The sequence below is a fragment of the Cheilinus undulatus genome, linkage group 8 (assembly GCF_018320785.1).
Source record: "Cheilinus undulatus linkage group 8, ASM1832078v1, whole genome shotgun sequence".
NCBI classification, from domain to species: domain Eukaryota; kingdom Metazoa; phylum Chordata; class Actinopteri; order Labriformes; family Labridae; genus Cheilinus; species Cheilinus undulatus.
This window is the reverse complement of record NC_054872.1, coordinates 25913471-25934713: the sequence shown is the minus strand read 5'-3', so window position 1 is coordinate 25934713 and position 21243 is coordinate 25913471. Positions and strand designations below refer to the sequence as shown.

The following is a 21243-nucleotide window of genomic DNA, read 5'->3' as shown; positions in this document are numbered from 1 at the left end:
TCCTCGGTGGTCCCCTCACACAACAGTTTCTGATTTAAATGCTGAACATGTTTTATATTTACAATCTTAAGTTGGAGCAGTTCAGAGAAGGAAAGATCTCTGTTGACAAACTACAGGAAATTGGGGCAAGATAATCTTTTGAACCATCTGATAATTGGGCCTTTGCTGATTTTAGTCAGAGGGAGGATGTTTATATGGATAGCCAAGCTATAATTACAGCTCAGTTAGGAAATTTTAATGGTCTACTGGAAATGCCTCTGCTCTGGCACAGCCAGTCAGCTGCGCTCTTATCAGAAGCCTTTATTTTTTAATGTGAGAGGATCGTATTTCTCGTGAGTGTGGCTTTAGTTGATTAACCAACACACCCACACAATCCTAGAGCTGACAACCCCCCCCCCCCTTTTTAAATGATTTTCAAGCTTAATTTTATAAACTTAGATTCCAAGTCCACTGGATGTTGCTCCACTCTGTCTGTCCAGCAAACTTGACGCAGGTCCTCTGATTCTCCAGATGCTTTTGTCCTTGGTTTATATTCAGATTTACCCTACCAGACACCTCTCTCTTCGTTGTGCTTATATAGCACTTTTCTAGTCTGAATGTTCTTTCTACACAGCAGGTCACACTTACAAGTTCTCACACTGATTGGACAGGATGCCCACTGCCTTCATAAAGTTTTCAAGTGTGTGTCTATAAATATTAATTTAACACCTTCATACTTGTTCACAAGCTACTGATGTAGCAGCATCAATGGCACATCAACATGTCACATATCAAAGTGCACAAGGACACCTCTACACTGCTTGTGGATTAAGTGAAATATTGTCACAGTACATAAAGGACTCTGCATAACCTAGATGAGATCTTTTACATAGCCAGTGCTTTAACTTCTAGAAAAGCATGTGTGCTTAGAAAGTGGATCCATGCCAGTCACAATCAGCCAGCACATACATCACCAGGTTCCTTGAACCTACAAGGCTGATGGACTACAGACATAATTAATATTACTTAGACTTTTTTTGGGGGGGGAAATGTCTACTGTGAAATTTTCAAATCCGAATAACAGGCCAAGTCACCTTGATGGCAGAGTGCAGACCAATGAGTGGGTGGTCCCTCTCCATCAGTGCCTCCATTTGCTGGCAGCTTCCAGAGGACCAGCTCCGCCTTTCCTCTTATCCTCTCTGCACCTTAGACCACCCTCAAACCACTGACCTTGTCTTGGCCTTTGGAAAGATGACTGGAGAGAGAGGCTACTGGGCACCTAACAAAACACACCTGGTTGTTTGAGCACATCTCAGATTCCTCTGTTACTGACTCAGAGTTGATACCAAAGCATATTTGGTATGTTTGTTTAGCTGAGCACCTACTGATTGAATATGTATGCAATGATGTAAATATACAGTATCACCCAGTATCCTTGTGTCTTTAAGAGATATGTGAAATATCTCTTTAAACACAACTACTTGACTTCTCCTGATTGATTGTGACTCAGAAAACTAGCACAACTGCAGGCTGCTTAGTCATTACAAACCATTGATAACTTCAGAAAGCTGTATCTTAAAAAAGCCCTCTTTTTTAATGTGCTGTTGCTGTTGGCTACTTATGGTGTACTAAAGCAATCCCAAGATGAAGAAGTGTGATGTTGAAGTCTTCATATTTATTTGCCCTTATTGATTTAAATTTAATGAAATGTCTTAATGGCAGAAGCTGAAACAGTGCAGGCATTGATCTGGCTGTGATTGAAGTGATGGTCAGTACTCCCACAGTGCTTACATTTGGCCTAGCCTCAGAGATTAGAATAATATAAGCACATAAGCCCTCGCTTGTTCCTCTCCTCTCCACCTATGCCCCCCTGCTGCTTCTCTTGCACTGCCCCCTTCACCAGCCCTCTTCTCTCCCATTAGTGCTCACTGCGTCATATAAAAAAGTCCTAATTTTTGCAATTATATAATTGTACTTAGAATCGTCTGCAGCATGATTTCAAGCACAGCATAGGCCTATTAGCTCTTAACTGATAACAAAGGGATATTATTACAGTAGGTGATGAGTGAGCAAATGATTTTTCAATCTAGGACTCCACCAGGGACAAGTAAATGTGCAGACTGTAACTGCCACTTCATGTGTAGACACAGTACAAACCTGAAGCCCCCCCCCCCTTCCCTGTCTTCACCTTGCAGATGTTAAGTAAGAAGGGAGGGTACCTTTGAGGGGGGTTTGAATCGAGCACAGAGACCCCTCTCATGTCTCTCACTGCCAGTAAAAGAAAAAAACCCTGAAAAATAAATAAATTCAGCAGGAGAGCTAAATCAAACCTGTACACCAAACTGAATCACACTATTTGGAAAGATATGAAAGAGAAGAGTGGAAGCTTGTTTGTGGATGTACTTCTTTTTATTTCTGTTCATTTCCATTTCAAATGTTGCTACATCATTTGTGCAAAGTAAATGTTTCTAATAGTTAAACATATAAAGAGGCATGTGACGGTAAACATTTACCCTATTTTCTTTAAAACTTATGTAGCCACTCAGGGCAAAGAGAAGAGATGACTGATCATATAATTTGTTGCATAATTACCTCCACCAAGGAGGTTATGTGATCGGGAGGGTTTGTTTGTTTGTTTGTTTGTTTGTTAGCAACATAACTCAAAAAGTTATGGATGGATTTTGATGAAACTTTCAGGAAATGTCAGAAATGGCATAAGGAAGAACTGAGTAGATTTTGGGACTGATCTGGATCACTGTCTGGATCCAGGAATTTTTTTTAAAGATTCTGTACTATTGGGAGATAGGGCTAATGGCGAACGTCTGTGCTCTCTGAGTGCTTTTCTAGTTTTAAATAAGACTGTGATGGATCCAGTTATCCACTTACTGTCCGTCTTGCAATAACTCTCAGTAAATATGATTAATACAGTTATATGATTCTGGTTAGAAGAAAAAAGAAACTCAGCATCTCTGCTTTCCATTCGTCTTATAGGAAACTGTGTATAACTGAGCTACCTGTAGACTGGCTTGGCAGCATTCTTCACTGTCTGCAGCCATTGATCTTGTAGTCATTAGTAAATGAAAGAAACTCCCTGCAAGCAGCGCGATATGCACTTTTTTTACATTCTTCCTCTGATGGCTTCTTCTCAACCCAGGTGTTTGATTCCAGCAGATACTGCATCCTAAAAAAACAATAGAGAGTGATTAGAATTACAACCAACAAGTCCCTATGCTTCTATGCACAGTGATGGTAAGCAACAGTTACAGCTGGATTACAACAGTGAACTGAAATTGGCTTACTATAAGCACCAGGGTAGAATCAATTTTATTAATTCATCTGTCACTGCCCATAAACAGCACAAACCAATTACATTTTCTTGCAGCTATACAAAGCACTCTCTATCAAATAAATGTCTCCTTGCTGCTCTGTTCATTCTAATGATAGACCATGTATGTGTGAACATGTGGTGTGAAGTTTGTGGTTTGTTTTAGTTTAGGCTGATGTTAATTGTCACGGTAAAAAATAAAATCCTGAACATTCAAACTAATTAAACTGTTGCTTTATGCAGAAGGAACACCCGCCCCCCTCCTTATATATATTGTCATACACTATGTCAGTAACATTATTCACAACATTACCTCGCAGCAAACTTTGCTAATAATGTTACTGTTGCTAACATTATGGCTAACTTTTTAATGTTGCCTCATCATATCATTTTTTAATCTTGGTGTCTGTATTTTTTTTTCTTTGACAATCGGACATCAGTGTTAAGTAAAGCCAAAGGTTGGTTAAAGTCCAACCATCAGAAAACAAAGTAATGTAAACTTGGGGTGCCTGACAATTGTTTGTTTAAGTGAGAATAGAGTAAATCAACTCCAAACTGCAATATCTAGGTCTGATAGTTGGACTTTAAGAAGTTCAGCAATGTACAATTTCAGCTGGACTACCAAGTAACATGTTTTTTATTAAAAGCCTTTTTTTGTCAGAGAAACACAATGGTTCTTTTTAAACATTACTTAAACCAGTGGTTCTCAATTTATTCTACTGGGCCTTCCTTTGGCTGATGAAAATATTTTCAAGTCACACACTTTGGTGTGTACACAGGTAGCAATGTGCATGTAACTTACATGAAGCTACCTAAGAGTAAAGTTCTTCATGTTTCCCTTCATGACTATACTTACTTTTTATTTGAGTCGGTTGTGGAGCCGTCTTTGCCCATGATCAGATACTGTTTTCCCAAGTCCAGCTCTTCTTTACAGTGACGCCTCTTAGCAAACACTCTGATGGAGTTCTCACCTACATCCATATCTCCATCTAGTAGATGCATAATCGTCATTTAATTTTCTAAATGCTTTCCTAGTTTAGTAAACATAACAGTGCATAACAATTATGAGGTCAAGTTGACTTACGTGATTTGAGCACGTCAAGGATGTTCATTCTGTAGAGCTCAAAGTTACTCTTCATGGAAATATTGAGGACTTCAACCATGTATGCTTGAAAAACAGGAAGGATATATCAATTACTTGTTTGAAATACTTCATTAATTTAAACACTTTATTTACAGTATTAAGTATTATTAATATGCAGTATACTGACCATAATCTACAGTTGGGAAGAAGCAGGCATGCTGTAAACGCTGGTTCTCTTTCTTGCCTCTGCGACTCCTCTCTGATTTGAATGTGTTGTGTATTTTATGACATGGTCCTAAAGAGAAGATTAACACATTATAATTTGACTATTTGCACAATTTTGCATATATTCATTTATAGGGATTTGTGTTCATCGGTATAGGTACTGAGACTAATGGCATACTTTCTGCACACTGACACACATCCTCTGAACACAGTCTGGAGATCAGCTTGCTTCTTTGAGGAGCTGAGTAGAATACAGCACACTTAACATCTAAGAAGAAAGTAAAAAAATAGTTCATTTTCTATTGATCTTAATTTTCAACATGTAAAAAGACAACATAAAAACAGTTAAAGAAAAAAAATGGAACAAGAGCAGAAATAAGAGAATAAATTCCTTCTGCAAACATCTAAGCGTCTCAGTTTACATGAGCGAAAAGGACTTAATCATACCCCTTTTTTCTTGTTTAACTAAACAGCCCATTATCAAAATAAAGAAAGGGTTGACTAATAAGCTTACCTGGTTCATAATAGTCGTAGAATACAGCTTCAGCAGGCTGCAGAAGACCAATTGGTACACTTTGTATGGCATTAAATGAGATACATTCCTCATTATCAAAGAGCTGGAAAGAGAGAAGAAATCTTATGAATAGGATTTGTAAATGTACTCACTATTTAAAAAAAAAAAAAAAAAAAAAAAAAAGATTTCATCCTTACCTTATTAAAATATAGAATCACTCGTCCATAGGTGACCTCGTAATGTGAAATGTACTGCTCAGGTTGTTCTTTTAGCTGAGAAGACAAGAGTCAAACTTTAGGATTTCCTCAGGGTTGCTTGACATAAAAAATGAGATTCTTCCCTATATGGTCCCAAGGGTGTAAATTTAAGAAGGGTGGTTATTAGCACAGTACATAAAAGCGTGACAAATCAGAAGAGCTGTCAGAAAACAACAAAAAAAAAAACTTTTGGTTTTCATATGTTAAATGTCTCCAGTATCCTAAAACCAGAACTCAGAACAGGGGAAGTCAGGACAGTAGTGAATTCAAAACTCTTTGTCAGTGCAGTTGAAGAAAAAATATATACAGATGAGGATGAGATTGTTACCGCCCCCAATGAAAAATATCTTTTTTTTAAGTATTTCCAAAGTGCTGTTAAACAGAGCAAGGAGTTTTAACAGCTTTTCCAAACATCCTATTTTTTATTTTGGATGCTAAAATTATTTTACTTTGCACAAAGAAACAAAATTATTTCACATAAAACAAAAACTGCCAGGGTCAAAATTATTAGCCCCGCTGTTGCTAATAGTCAGTTGTGTCTCCCTTTTGCTGGATAACAGACTGCAGTTGTCTGTTGTAGTTTTCAACAAGTCTCAGACACATCTTCTAACAAATCTCAGCCCATTCTTCTCTGGCCAGTCTCTCAAGGTCCTCCAGATTTGATTGTCTTCTGGCATGGACCTTGGTCTTCAGTTCACCCCACAGATCTAATGGGATCTAAGTCAAGGCTTTGTGTAGGCCGGTCAGTAATATTCACTTTAGTCTTCTGGAGGTTGTCCTTCACCTGGAGCCATGCATTTTTTGGGTAATTGTGGTGTTGGAAGACAAAGTGGCACGCCAGACCAAGTTTTGTTGCTGACTGCTGAGATTTTCTTTCAAATTCTTCACATATACTTCTTAATTATGATTCCCAGTTCTAGACGCACTGAAGCATCATGGCAGCATAATACTCCCACCGTTGTGTGTCACTGTGAGGAAGGTGTTTTTTGGCTTAGACGCTTGTTCCTTCTTTCTCCAAACATAAGCAACGTCTTTATGGTCAAAAAGTTCTAGTCTGTTCTCATCTGACCAGAGGACAAGCTTCAAGTATGCATAATCTTCTTCTTAGCATTCTTCAGTCTGACGTAAAGGTGTCTATTCTGCAGAAGTGGAGTTTTTCTTGGTTGCGAACTTGTAGTTCATTCCTGTGCAGAGCACTAGTGAATTTCTTCTGTGAGACTAAAATCCAGCTTGGCTAAGTCATTCACTAGTGTCTTGGCTAACTACAGGAATGCTAGTCAGGTTAATTTGTGACTCTACATTGGTTATTTCTCCCCATATTTCAGCCCTGCCATTGGCTGGAGACAAGTCCAGGGTGTACCCCGCCTCTTACCCAGTGAAAGCTGAGATAGGCTGCAGAGATTCAAACATGATAAGCGATGCAGAAAATAGATGGAAGGATGCATGGAACTCCATTTTCTTTTACTATAAGCAAACCAGGAGACTCCATCTCAGTCACTATAGTCTGGCTTAATTAAAAATGTGTAGGGAATAACATTAAAAACTCACAATATAAGGTTTCTCCCTTCTACTCCCTGTGGCAATGAGGATGAGAGCTACTTACTACGTCAAGGTCATCAGTTACAGCCTCAAATCCACTAAGAAGTGTGATGTCAGCGATGGCCATTCCTGTGAGGTTCCTGTTCAGACTGTGACTAAACACAGGAAGGTAGAAAAAAGAATTAGCTAATTTCTTGAGAACAGTTGAAGCAAAATTGACTTTAATATGATCAAACTAACCTGACACAGACTGTGTATTTTAGAGCCTCATTAGAATTTGAATTAGTATCAAGATTGTTTGTGTCCCAAACATCGGACCCCTCAGTTATGCCAGGCACTTGCACTTCCGGTGCCCCGTTGTAGTCCTCATAGTAGTCATAGTTTTCTACGACCTTAGCTGGAGAGATAGAGGTGAATGTACTGCTGTTGCTTTTATTACCCATTTTATTACACATGCGGTTGTGATGCTTTATCAGTCAAAAAAGCTCACCAGTATACTCCACTTTTCCTTCCACAGTGACTCTGATTGAAACATCTTTACACTCATCCTTGGGCTCCAGTAAATGATAGGCTTTTACAACCTAGTGATCAGATTTAGATTAATAAATAAATTCCCTTTTTCAACATATTATACAGACAAAAATCAAACTTACTTTAAGCTTGGTGCTGCCTTTGCCTGTTAATACTGCATTAATGGTATGCCCTGCAAGTCTCTGGGAAAAAGACAAAAAATATCATGAGTTATGTAAGGGATGAAGTCATTTTCAAATTATTTTATCGAACCTTACAAATGCTCAGTTATACCCTAAGGTCTTTTTCCACCTTGTCCTCCTTATTTTCCAGTTCAAGCTTTAGAATATCACTCTTTACTTGTGTTGTGAACACCACTCTAAGACTTGCTTCAGAAGGAGGGGGCCTCTCTAGTTCATACTCTGCCAGGGCTTCCAGTGCCATTATGGTATCCTAAACATAGCAATAAAACATACTAAACATCTCAAAGCTGACAGTTAATCTGAAGTCAAAGTTTGACCATGTTGGGTTACAGTGATTATCCAAGTAGTTAACAATCCAGCATCTCAACCTCACCTGTGTTGATCTGAAGCCTCCATGACTGTTTTCCTGGGTGGTTAACCAGCAGGCTGCTTTATTTGCCCACTCAGTTTCCTGAAGTTCCACTGCAGCGAGGAGGGCATAGGCTGTATTCTCTATTGTGATGGCATCTGCATAAGCTTTATTACTCGGGGTGGGATTTTTTGTCCACAGATAACAGCCATTCTCTCCTGATGATCGTCAAATAAATAAGAACATTAATACCAATAAAAACATGACATAATGTTTTGTTTAACTTTACACTTCAGAGAGCAGTTTGTGTTAGACTTGGGTAATATGCAAGTACATGAGTACATTAGGTTTATATATTACTACAATAAATTTACACATTTAATATAATTAACCCACTATTTTGACTGTTTTAATAATAATAACAATAATAATAATAATACATTATTTTCATAAAGTACATTAAAAACTCAGACACTGCACAATAGTTCAAAAAGTCAGAGACGCATGCAATCAACTATCTTTCCAAACCATTTGCTTTGTTTGAACCTGCCTTCAACAGCAAGCTCTTCAAGTTTCCCCCAAATAAACGAACGGTCTGTTTCCGGTGGGAGGCAAACTGCGAGGCAGTAGGCTGTAATGGCAACAGCATATGGATGCTGAAGCTCCTCATAGCGTGACTTGAGATATGTTGTTGATCTTGAAAGGCTTGCCTCCTGGTGGGAATTAGGAGAAAACTATTCAATACTGTAACACTAGTTTGAAAATAGATTTCATGTAAGCCAAAAAGCAATTACATGTACACAGTTGGCACTTATGTTCATGGTTCCACATGCACTTGAATGCAAATGGGCCCTAAAATCCAAATACAGTATGTTCATTTTTTAATCATTACAGGCATTATAATTTAAAGGTTGAAATGATTAGTTCTGTCAGTATTCAGGCATTCACCAGAGTACTTAATACAGAACGTTGATGCCATGTCAATGTATGAACTATAGCTATAAGTCATACATCTGAAATTATAAATATATGAGTGAATAAAAATATCATCATAAGATGAAAGTGAAAAATCCAACCTGCTAATATTGCTGGAGGAAAGGTCACAGTATCACTGGTTACTCAACCAGCATACAGTCTATGTATGTATTTAATATGGTGGTTTTACCAACACTGTAGTACCAAAAACAATATTAGTATTATATACCATGCTACGTTTTCCTTCAGGATGTAGAAACTCAAGAGATCGTTGCAGTGCCAGTGTTACGAAAGCTGTCATGGATGCCCTCTGATCAGTCCCTGTCTACATGAAAAAGAAATGATTGCATTCTGTTAAGCCCATGCAATGCTGTTCTAGAAATGATCATGTTGTAAGATGTGTCCAATAGTCCTGAGGTTACCAGAAGCCCTGAATGTAACACTTGATGTGGGTCAATGAATGAACCATCATCCTCCTGCGCTGAGAGCAAATAACTGACAGGATGTCTGATCTCCTCCAGTGGTACAGTCTTGGCCCTCCTGCCCTGCTCCCCAATAGTATCTGCCTGAAGTTGTGCAATCAGCGATAGCATCTTCACTACCAGGGCAGTCACCCTACGGATATGAGAAGGAAAATAAGTAAAAAAAGAGTGTGAACAGGAAAAGTTGTTTTAAAATTTTAGCTAAAGAAAATTAGGAAACTTGATTGGTTTGTGGCATTATGCGACAAATCACTTAGGCAGAATAAGACATGCATTCACCAGTTACTGCGTGGCACTCCTCTGAATGATGAATATGATCCATCGTTTTTATTCTTGAAACGTACAATTCTTGCATGACCTGTCAAAGAAAATGTTTGCTTGGTTAAAAACAAAGTCTTTTTACCTCACAATAAACAAAAAACAGCATTTAAATGACTTAACTTTCAATAAAAGCAGTTATATCAGCTAACAACAGACTGTACTGAGATGTCTGCTCTGTGATTTTATATTGTAGTGTTAGAGGGGCGGGGTCATGCCCTACTGTGGGCTCATGACATCATGAGCCCACACATTGGCCCCGCCCCATGAAAGCAAGCCAGGAAAGAGGTGAAAAACTTTCTAACAGTCTAAATCCTGAATTCAGTCACATGTAGATCTCAGTGTTTTCACATGTTTACAGCAACCACATTCCAGCATATCTAGAGTGTTTAGACAAAAAATTTGGATTTCACTTTACAGGGTCTTAAATGTAAAAAATGTAGGCTGTGCCAAAAGTCCTTAGGTCATCCAGAACCACAGAGACCAAAGATAATTTTAAAGACAATCCGATTATGACTTTTTAGGACTCCTTCTTATCACCACGTATTAGCTCTGAAAATAAGCAAGAGTAGTAATCATCGAGTGCTTGTAAATAATGTCACATTTTAATTTTCAAACCTCAGTCCTTGTCTACACTCTTTATTTGAATCTTCCCATAAAAATACATATGCTATGAGCAATACAGATTGATGTGTTCTTACCATGCTCAACATAACCCAGGGCTTCATCTCTGGCTTCAATGGGCAGGTTAAACCACTGGTCACTCTTGTCAAGGTAGCGGAGGGCTGTAACTGTAGGAGCAAATCCACTCATTGTCTGTTGTAAACATCCCCCAGGCTTGTTAAGCAGTTTTTTTACTTTTTCAGGGGAAAGAAGATTCTTTGCATGGGAACTGCCAAATCCCTCCCCTGTTGGATAATAGCACAGTATTTTTGAGACTTTGTCCCCAGTGTTCATCACACCAATAAGGTTTGTACATTATACATCTGTATCTAAAAACACAAACCTTCCACAGAGACAAATATATTTGAGCCGGACTCAGGGACTGTTTCATCTGGGAAAGTTCCATCAATAATCAAAGTGTCTGAGCTCTTCCCTGTTAGGATGAGGCAGAAGGATGGTCAACTGATGAAAATGTAAAATAGACAGAGAAATAAAAATTAAAGCAATCACGAAACAAATAGAAAAAAAAATATACTGAAACAACTCACCACCATCAAATTTAATGAGTTTGGTTTGCTCCTCTCTCTTTTCAATTCCTTCTGTCTACATATGACAAAAAAAGGGAGAAAGACATTTAAATTCATAGCCACTTGCTGCATTTTAATCAATGCGCAAAATCACAGAGTTTAAAATGCATGTAAATAGAGTCAATAATAAAAACTAGCTGGGCATTTGCATCTGCCAACAGCTGTAAATTCTGATTATACAGAAAAAGCTGCAATTTTTTTTATCAATTTCTTAAAGATTTATGTAACAGTTTGTGAAAATTATGAGAAAATGTTAATTATTGTCACATTTGAATGGTGGGCAAGTCACCAAGTACTAAGGCTTTAATCAAATACAACTGTTGTTATTTCAGTCAACATTTAAGTAAGTTAGGCCTCTATAGTAAAATAGTTCAATTTGTATTAAAAAAAATAATGCCTCTGTCACTCACCAACACATTCAAAGTCTTCTCAATTGCATCAACATCTTGTTCATTCACCATATCAACAACACGTATTTTGATGGGTATCGAGCCGGTCGCCATGGGGATGGCAGAAAAAGAAACAAACTGGGAGGACTCAGGCTTCAAAGTGATGTTGACAAAGGACGCAGAGGTGGCTGAGGCTGGGGAGCAAAGCCCTTCGGTTTGTTCCATGTTAACTGCCAACTACAGAGATTTTTTTAAATTAAAATTTAAACTTGTTGTATTTTGTGAAAGTTTGAGGTTATCTTTACCTGTAGTGTTTCTTGGCCATAGTTGTAGATGACAGGGGAAATAGAGAGCTGCTCATATTTTCTCACAGAGTAAGGCAGTCTCAGGGACACAAACACCTTTTTAAATGCTCTAATCTCAGATGGCTTTGCAACACAGAAACCTGAATAAAAACAGAAATCATTTTCTCACAGTGTTAAGATAAAAAACTGATATGCATGTGTGAAGAGAGATATGTTATTACCAGTTGCTGGAGACAGAGTGATGACCTGGATCTCCCATGTAGTGATCGAATCCGGAAGAGCTATAACATGGCTGAGGGATTCAATTGATTCATTTTAAAATGTGTCTGAGAAAATTTTTCCTGCTAATAATTAATACTTAAGACTGTACAGAAAGGAAAGATGCAGCAAAAATTCTCCTATTGATAACATTAGACTGAACAACCAGTAAAACAAATTAAACAAATGTTTCTATAAGCAGCTGCATCGCTATTAAAAATATAATACTGCTTAAAAATTATTCTAAGAAGGAATGTCTAGCATTTACCGTTTTTTCCCATTTACTTCAAATTCTCTGAACTCAAAGCTTGGGGGGAAAAGTCGTCGAATGTTGCGAGCAGGATTATCCAAGAAGTACCTTTCAATGTCCTCCATTCTTACAGCTTGAAATTAAAAAAGTAAAGCTTTGTAATAACTGTGAAAATTGTGCTACAACAGTTAAATGTTGTTTCTATTCGTAGTAACTCAAACATGCAGAGAATTTAATCTTACTCCTTCCAAATTCTTTCCAAGAATCTTCTTGTTTCTTTTTTTGTCTCAGACGTTCTCCTTCAAGGCAGCAATTTAGAAATGCTTCTGCACAAGATGGATTCACTTCAACCAGAGACACTCTCCTTGCTCTTTCCTGACACGTTTGTCTCATGGGGATGAGAGAAAAGCCGCGAACACAACAGTCTTTCAACTTTTCGTCCGTGAAGTTAGATTCTGAAAGTGACATTAGAAAGAAAAAAGGCATCCTTATATAACTGAGTAAAGAGTGTTTGTATAAAAGTTGGCTAAAAGGTGTTAATGATTGTTAGTGTTTGTGCAAATTACAGTATCATCTTACTTAAAGTCAGAATTTCCTGTTGAAGGTCCACTGCACGTCTTTGACGTGTGGATTCTGGATCACAGCTAAAACCTGTAAAAATATCACATTAATAAAACTAAACATATTCTCAGTGTGTGTGGATAGCTGCTTAGATTAGTATAGATTTACCAGTCTAGACTAGCTCAAACATAATGTCAACTCTTACTTTTTGTTATATTAACTTACTAAAGTCTGTGAGTGTAAACTCTGACTCGCTGGTACACTGGTGTCTTTAATCCATGATTTTACCAAAACCATGGTTCACATAGAGTAAATGCGGCAGAACAATCTTAACTAAATGGTTATATTTTTAAAATAAGTTATTTAAAGGATTAAAATAAAAATGAAAAATAAACTTGTGTTTTTGTCTTACCCCTTATCCACTCTGACTCAGAATGAGTAACAAACGAGAGACCGGCATGTAGTAGTACTGAAGCGGGGTTAGCTCCCCCTTTTTTAGAGCAGCCACGGTCGTATGACTGCATGGTGGAGAACACCTAAGAGGGAAAATGATTATATAAGTAATACAAAAGATTTAGTGTGTTTTAAGGCAGGAAGAAAGTGTGAATGCATTTGTTACCTGTTTGGCTGTGAGCTTATTATCAGCTTTGAGAGCGTAGAAGGCCTTATCTACAGCCAGGAGTGCCACTTTGGCATTTTGACCATGTAGATCAAATTCTACTTGAGCCAGTTGTCGAGGTGCATACTGTCCTGAATGTTTTACCTAAATCAATCGATTAAACATCTATACTTAAGTGATAGTTGATACATGCTAAAAACAACACCAAGTTTATATTTTGTAATAAAAAGGAGTGGATCCTGGTTACTCAAAAGACTAGCAGCAGTTTTTATGTTCATTAAAAAGGTACAATTGTGTTTGGTTACTGTCTCCCTCTTCTCTGTGCTGTTTACTCACCTCGACCTTTATCTCACATTCATCCCTGACATCAACCCACACTGAGTCAGCAATGACTTTACCACCCTGGTCATAGAAGTAGCCAATCAGACGGAAGGATGGCACCATCTCAGATGTTATCAGCAGGTTATGTTTAAGATTGGTACCAAATCCAAAAGAGCCCGTCTGAATGAGACTCCCACGGCTTAGGACCTAAAACACAGCCAGTTCAAAATAACTACAGAAATATTTTGCTTTTCTCTGTAATAAACAAACTGTGTTACATGTATTAAGTCATGACTCACCATGTAGTATATACGGCCATTATTTGGGCCGTTGATGGTGTAGTAGGTTACACTCATAACATCCCCCACAGAATATGTCTGATGTGTAAAACTGAGGTAAATGTAGCTTCCACTTGGAGATGTAGCTCGCTGTATTACTTTGGTTTGTTGCAGATCACCAGCAGACACCTTATCATATCAGATTTTAATTAGTTAAGCTTAAAAAAAAGAGAAATCCTTATCAACATGTGAAAACCTTTAACCTGTATGGTGTTAGGAGAAACTAACTTGGAGGGTAATCTGAGGTGCATCATTGGTGTTAAACGAAGGAAACACTGCCCCCTCCTGGTTAGTGGTGCCCTCCCAAGGCTCTATGGATGATGACACATGTACCTGTACAGGCACACCAACTGCTGGGGAACCGTCAGGATGATGCATGACCACCTTAATCAAAGATAAATAGAATCTCTAAGATAAATTATAATTACAACTCGTACAAATCAACAAAAGTACAGATAGATAAGACAATGTCTTGCATACCACCACATCTAGCGGATATCCAGGGAGGAAATGTAAACGTGTTTGAGAGAGATCCATGGTGTACTTGTGGGAGATGATGGGAAGGTAAACTTCATCCTCTTGTACTTCACCACCTGGACAAAACAATAGAAAACAAAATCAGAGATTCAATGCAAAAATCCCAAGAATAATACCAGAAATAACCAGATTTTTATCTGTCTTCAAACTCTTAAAAGCCAAGATGATATGATACAAAGGGGATTCTTTTATTTTTTCCAAATTGTGTTTTGGGCTCCTTGAACATTTTAGGTCACTTACAGAGAGGCAGGAAATGTTCGTTAAGAGAGTAGAGAACGAGATACACCAAATAGCTTCAAGAATGGAAATCCAACCCGTGAACACTGTGACAAGGACTGCAGCCTCTATGCACTGATGTGTGCTCAACCTACAGAGCTAAAAATGCCCCAAAGGACTTATACCTTTTTAACTAGATACATGATTCTATTTCAATGGCATTAACACTATTAGATATGGGCCTGGTGGTAGAAATAGAAAAACTAGCATGGTCACCAATTTATAGCTTTTATCTAATATTATATAACTACACTTTTTAAATTCTTCCAAAAGATTACACAATGGGACACAACAAGATGCCATGTAGGATGTAATAACACAGCTTGTATTATATTCCAGTTTGAAAAACCCAGCTTACCTTCTAGCCATTTAAAACCATAAACAGGCAAATAGATATACTTTGCAATACACAGCACAAGCCCTGAATATTTAAAGGAAACATCTAACACAGATGAATAATAATTAAATTAATCCTTTGAGGGTAGGTGAATTTAATACTGGTATACAGAGTGAAAGAGTGTCCCTTACTTTGTATGTTAGTGACAAATACTCCCAAGTAGATTTGTGATCCTCTCTGCTGTAGTTCAGAGAGGGTCAAGTTTAGTTTTTGAAGTTGCACCTGTAAGTCTGCCATCTGGAGGGTAGCTAGTGTGGGCTCAGTCACATTCTGGACCTGCAAGAAATGCCAGAAAAGACTGATTTACGAGTAGGAGGTGTACTGCATGTTCTGATCTCATTTGCTCAAATGAACCACAAATTATATAGATACAAGCTTCCTCACCGAACCAGTCAGTTCCAGACCCCTTAGGAAGATGGGCATCTTTTTTTGATCATCCTCTTTATTTTTGTCTACTACACCAAACTTACAGTGATAAGCCCCTCGAACTCTTTCACCATGTGAGTACCTTTAAAAGTCATTGGAAAGATGTGAGAAAGAAAAAAAAGAGAGGTTGAAGGCTGTAGTTGCAATGTTTTTTTTGCCATTAAATGAGTGTCAAAAAACCGTTTCATACAACTGTTTTGCAGCAGAAATGTCATTTCTACTCATTATGTAAACATTGAAGCATCACTTTTTAATGAATGAATAAATGTTTTATTTAAGTTAAAAACTAAAATAAAATCACTTTTTAAAATAAAAATTGTAAAAAAGATTTGATTTTAGTTTTTAACCAAAACAAAACATTCATTCATTAATTCACTTTTTAAAATCCAGGTTTGTCATTTCACACAATTCACATTACATCTACAATATGAGTGAACTTGATCTCAGTGAAATATTTTTTCAAAAATTTTCAGTCCTGGTTTTCATGATGATTGCTACTAGGCTGGAAGTTTAAAGGAAGGTTAAACTAATCAGTAAATGTACTTCTGTGAAAGAAGCTAAATAAAGATATGCTGATTCATATGTCATGTCTTGTTAGTCTTATATGCAGGAAAAACAGTTTATGCTTAATCTAATTTTGTGTGTTGGTTATAATATAGAATGATTTATTGCTTGAGTTTGTTGAAAATGCATAAGAGGAGGAACTTAAAAACATAATTGCAAGTCAAATCGCAAATGTAATACTCGGAAAAAATGCAATGAGATTGTTTCCCCAAATCATTCCACCTTAGCAGCTACTCCATACTCCAAGTAAACTTTAAATTAAACAGGTTTGATTTTTCTTTAGTAGATTTGTAGAGCAGTACTTCTACTGAAGTTACTTCAACCAGAGTGAACTTTTACTTGAGTTCAATAGTTGTGTACTTTTTCCACTTTTCCTGCTGACAGCAAGGTAAGCTAACGGGCAATTCTAGCTACACCCTCAGGCTGTTGGTGACTGGTTTCTTGAATCCATCTGGCTTGAAAGGCTAATTTGTTGCTCAGAATTGTTTTTTAAATGTTTTGACAGCAAGTTATACCTGGAACATTTGTTAAAATCAATCCTTACTTTGCTGAGATGGTGAAATTGAGTTGTTCAGCGTTCAACAAAATATAGCTCTTCTCCAGTCCGATGTTCACCTCAAAATTTGGTAAAACTAGGGGATGCAAGAAAAATTTGTTCATGGAGGCAAGAAACATTACCTGTTAAGCTAACAGAAGTGTGGTAGCTTACCAAATTTCTGGACTTTGAACTCTAGTTTAGCTGCGTGGTCTTTGTCCCCTTTATAGTGTGCTCTAATCGTCCATGTCCCCAGTCTTCACAAAGAAAACATCCAAAGATTATTCCAAAATTAAGAGTTCTGTTGTGTTGGATATATTTAACTGTTAATCTGGTTTGACTCACTTAGAGACTTCAGGTATGTGGAATTTGCCTTGATATATCCCTCCTTTTGCAGTCAGAAGAATATGCATCACTCTGTTTCCAGCTGCATTCTGTCATTGCACACACAAAGTTTAAACCATGAAATGAAGCAATGGAAGTTTTTCTGTCTCTTTCAGATTTCTCTTTGTTAATGAATATGGACTCACAAATACTGATAGGTGAAATACTTCGTGATGAGGTCTTAGTTTTTGGTCAAGAGTGAATACCCTGTACATCACTAGAAGAGAGGGAAAACAATCATTGCATTTATTTTAGAAAATATTTGATATTGTTATAAAGCATATTCATATTTTCTGGTGTTTACCTGTCTGCTTTGGATTGTAGATCGGCTGATGGGTCTGAATGAAGATATAGCCTCTGTGATGTGTAAACAGGACCCTTGTAGCCTTCCTGACACCTACCCCGAAGGATGGACTCTCTGCTATAAGGTTGAGGTAGGGAATTCTACCAGGCTCTGGTTGAAAATTTTTGTCTATCTGTAATGTTAAAAAATATATATTAGTTTGGCCTAAAGCTATTCAAGTTCAATCTGTGTTTTTAACAAGTGGGGAAGTTTCTCATACCATGAGCTCAACTGTGCTGATCCCCCCTGCTTCTGTACTGTAAATGGTTTTCTTTTCAGACACAATCCTATTTGCCTGATTCTCCAGATAGAGAGTAACTGGGCTATTAAGGTAAGCCCCTCCCCTCTGGACAAACACTTTATTATTTACACCCCAATGAAACACTCCAGGGGCTGAGATGAAGAATCTGCACACAAATATAACAAAACAGAACTTATTGTCATTTACATTTAAAGCACATAGATAGGCAGACTAAAATTACAATTAAGCATCCAAGAGTTACTTCCAAAACTAAGTCCCATGTGATGCAGACTGTACAGAAAACATCATAGCTCTATTTTATGTTCACCACTGTCTTAAGGTGCAGCAGAAAATATGTTAACAATGAATATTGGATTGAAACTAATCATAAACAGTACCCAGTATTCAATACCACATGTTCTATTCTCCAATATCACAAAATGATATGATAAAAGGATTGTAGATATATTATGTTGAAAACATGCATTAGTAGTGTCTAATGCTGAGCTTAGAAGAAGAAAAAATATCTCAGCCTAAACCAAATGGCTTTACATTATATAATAGCTTAATGTGGATTCATGCAGCTATCTCTACATTTACCTATTGTCCGACGAACACTCGGAATGCCAAGCAAAAACCAGGAACAGTATAGAAAAGATGTAGCACTCCATGGTGCAGCTTCTGTCCTTCTGTCTGCCCCGTCACAGATGCTTTATTAGGTCATTATTCAACCACCCCTGTATTTCTCAATCTTTGGATCTGTTAGTGCCCTCCCTCTTTTTTTCCACTTCTAGAGTAACTTGGAAAGAAGTTTAGGGCATCAGAGTGGTGACTTTTGTGCAGATTCTTACTGACAGCACTAACAAAAACTAAGAAAATCACTGTACTGTCCAGTCTGCAGGCTGAACAATCATCTGTGTGTTTATACTGATGTGTGTAGGTAGTGTGCACATACAAACAACTAAAATCTTTACAGAGCAAGTTAAGAGAGTTTATTAACAGTTCAGATCATAGTGGACAGCAGATGTGCTGTAAATCAGACTCTGAAATGTTTGCTTTTATTAAGGTTTGCTTTATTGGCTTGGCTGGCTGCTACAGCATGGGAAGTGTTTGTTTCTGTTTCATAACATGTAACTTTCTCCTCATTGGCTCCTGCAGGTCAGCCAGATTTCCCCTAAACCATGTGATTTACAAGAAATCAGGTTTAAGCTCTTTTGGTTTGAGTGCTGTTGACTCTTGAACACATGGTTCAGGAATGATCTGTGCACCAGAGTTTGAGTGTATCTTCCAACTTTGTAATTCAATCATTCAAATTTTAACACATTATCAAGAGTTACTCAAGCTTTTATTAAACTAATAGCAAATTTTCTGTAAAGTTCTGACTTCTCACTCCTTGCTTTATAATCCCTTAGATGCATGTGTACAGGCATGTGCACATGTAGACATAAAGGGGCTTGAGCCTCTGCTTCCACAGCTGTAAATTCATGTTCTGGCAGAAAGAAACACAACTCAGTCCCCTCTTATTTGTTCTGAAAGATCCAAGAGTAAGAAGTTAGACCCTAAAGTATCTTCTTTTTAAAAGAATACTGTAAAATCCAGTGTGTTTTTTACTCACACTTGATACCTATTTTTGGTCTTAAATGTTGACTGCAGCAGTTGTACCAGGGGGACTTATATACCAGTTTAAATTTCAGAGACACGCCACTTCATTTCTACAAGTGCGTGCAGCTGCCACGTCACACAGCGCATAAGACTTTACGCAGTCAGAGTGTGCTGGAGTACATAATGACAGACCACACTGGCAGGGGTTAGCACCACTTTTTAACAACCCTCCTCCTCTTTAGGTCATAACTGTGCATGCAAAGAAACAGGGAGTATACAGATTAGTAAATAAACCATGTGGAGCGCTGTTTAAGACTGAAACATTACTAAAGAAACACACAGGCTGTGAGTCTGTCTCATCTCTGTAGGCTGAGAACTCAGTTACCGTACCGTAGCTTGTAAATGTGCAAACTTCCTGTGGGGAAATAACGGATGATACTAACAGAGTAGCTGCAAACTGCACATTGTGGACTTGCCTGAACAAAATGAAAATTGTCAAGTTGGAAGATGGTTTAAACCTTGAATATCAGTTATCTGTTAATGCATTTTCTAAACGCATTAATTAAAGATAATTATTGAATTCAGTTTTGAATTAGAATCTTTATTTATTTATTTATTTATTTTTACAAAACTAAAAAATACCTTTAGTTGAACTTGGGCTCCCTCCCATCTAATATCCTCTGCACATCTCTACATTTGTCTGCCAGTGATTTTATTGTTTACAGGGCAGAATTCAGAAAGGTCACAGACAGTGCTCAGATCTTAAAAATGTAACAGGAGTAAACATTTTGACAGAACGACAGAAAGTTATCACGAAATCATCCCAGCAAGCAACACAGACATAAAAAAATAAGGCTGGAAACTTTATTTCTTTCTTTCTTCTGGTGTGAAATACAGTTAGTTGAAAAAAACTTTAAAGCGTGGCAAGGTTAAATATTCAAAATAAAAATGGATGGAAAATAAACATTTCACATCTTAAATAAAAGCAAGACAGTCCTACTTTAGAGTGTACGTTTGCATCTTGTGTAAATGAAAAACCTGTAAAACTTTAGTGAAATAAGGTTAGAGAAATTCAAACACAAACAGAATCATCCCAGGTACTTCAGGTTGACACAATGATCACCTCAGTCTTCACAGTAGTGAAACTTTCTGTAATATAGTAAGGTGTAACTTTAACATTAACTTTTCCAAATATGCTGTTGTTTGTATGCAAACCCACTTTGGAAAAAGGTTGTGAATTCAGTCATGTACACCTGGGATTTTAACACATTAACAAGACACAGTAAGTCTTAATTATTGTAATTTTTATGATAATTGGATGAAAAAATACTAACACTAAAAGAAAACAGATCTAGCAACTGAGAAATAGAGGCTTCTGTAAAGTAACAGTTGAATGAACCAATACAGAGAAACCTACAGAGAAAAAATGAAGTTCTGCACATGAAACTGGTTTATGCACTGGTAAAATCCAAAGACACTTGAGAGTAATGTTTCCATCAGCCTCTTTTTCACTCTGCCAGCAACAGGCCATGTGGCCTTGTGCCATATCATCCCCTCAACCATTAACAAGCTGCAGAGAAAAAGATACAAATAGTACTCAAATTTGAGGAACTGATCTACATGGGAAGTATACTTGTCCTTTTAAAGAGATAATATGGTGATTAAACATCCAAAACATTTAAGAAAATCTAAAATTTTAATGTTTCCCCAGCAGCAGCCTTAGCAGAATGCAACCTTCAAAAGACTAAAATCCAGCATCAATCCTGCAAAGTCCCACTATTTTAGTGTCTCTGTACACAAATGCATATTAAACCCACTCCTGTGTAATCTCTCTTTATCCAGTGAGAAATGAGAAGGGCTAAAAGGGATTCGGGGGCATGATGTCCA

At 37.4% G+C, this 21243-nt stretch overlaps 1 protein-coding gene across 1 annotated transcript; it reads right to left on the bottom strand.

Annotated features, from left to right (window-relative positions):
- Positions 1–2708: 2708 nt before the first annotated feature.
- On the bottom strand, positions 2709–18508 carry c4b (complement 4B (Chido blood group)). Its single transcript, XM_041793341.1, has 41 exons — positions 18355–18508; positions 17734–17920; positions 17475–17646; positions 17317–17387; positions 17132–17220; positions 16961–17043; positions 16796–16883; positions 15646–15769; positions 15393–15537; positions 14532–14644; positions 14280–14435; positions 14013–14180; positions 13729–13920; positions 13393–13536; positions 13186–13309; positions 12792–12863; positions 12455–12667; positions 12231–12345; positions 11926–11996; positions 11705–11844; positions 11421–11636; positions 10972–11026; positions 10767–10856; positions 10462–10668; positions 9722–9800; positions 9383–9575; positions 9190–9285; positions 8536–8698; positions 8010–8203; positions 7728–7886; positions 7577–7636; positions 7414–7504; positions 7164–7320; positions 6988–7078; positions 5325–5399; positions 5128–5230; positions 4792–4881; positions 4576–4683; positions 4389–4472; positions 4161–4293; positions 2709–3160 (listed from the first exon to the last, which is right to left on the bottom strand). The coding sequence occupies exons 1-41, from the start codon at positions 18423–18425 to the stop codon at positions 3019–3021; spliced, it is 5124 nt and encodes a 1707-aa protein (XP_041649275.1). The 5' UTR covers positions 18426–18508; the 3' UTR covers positions 2709–3018.
- Positions 18509–21243: the final 2735 nt, after the last annotated feature.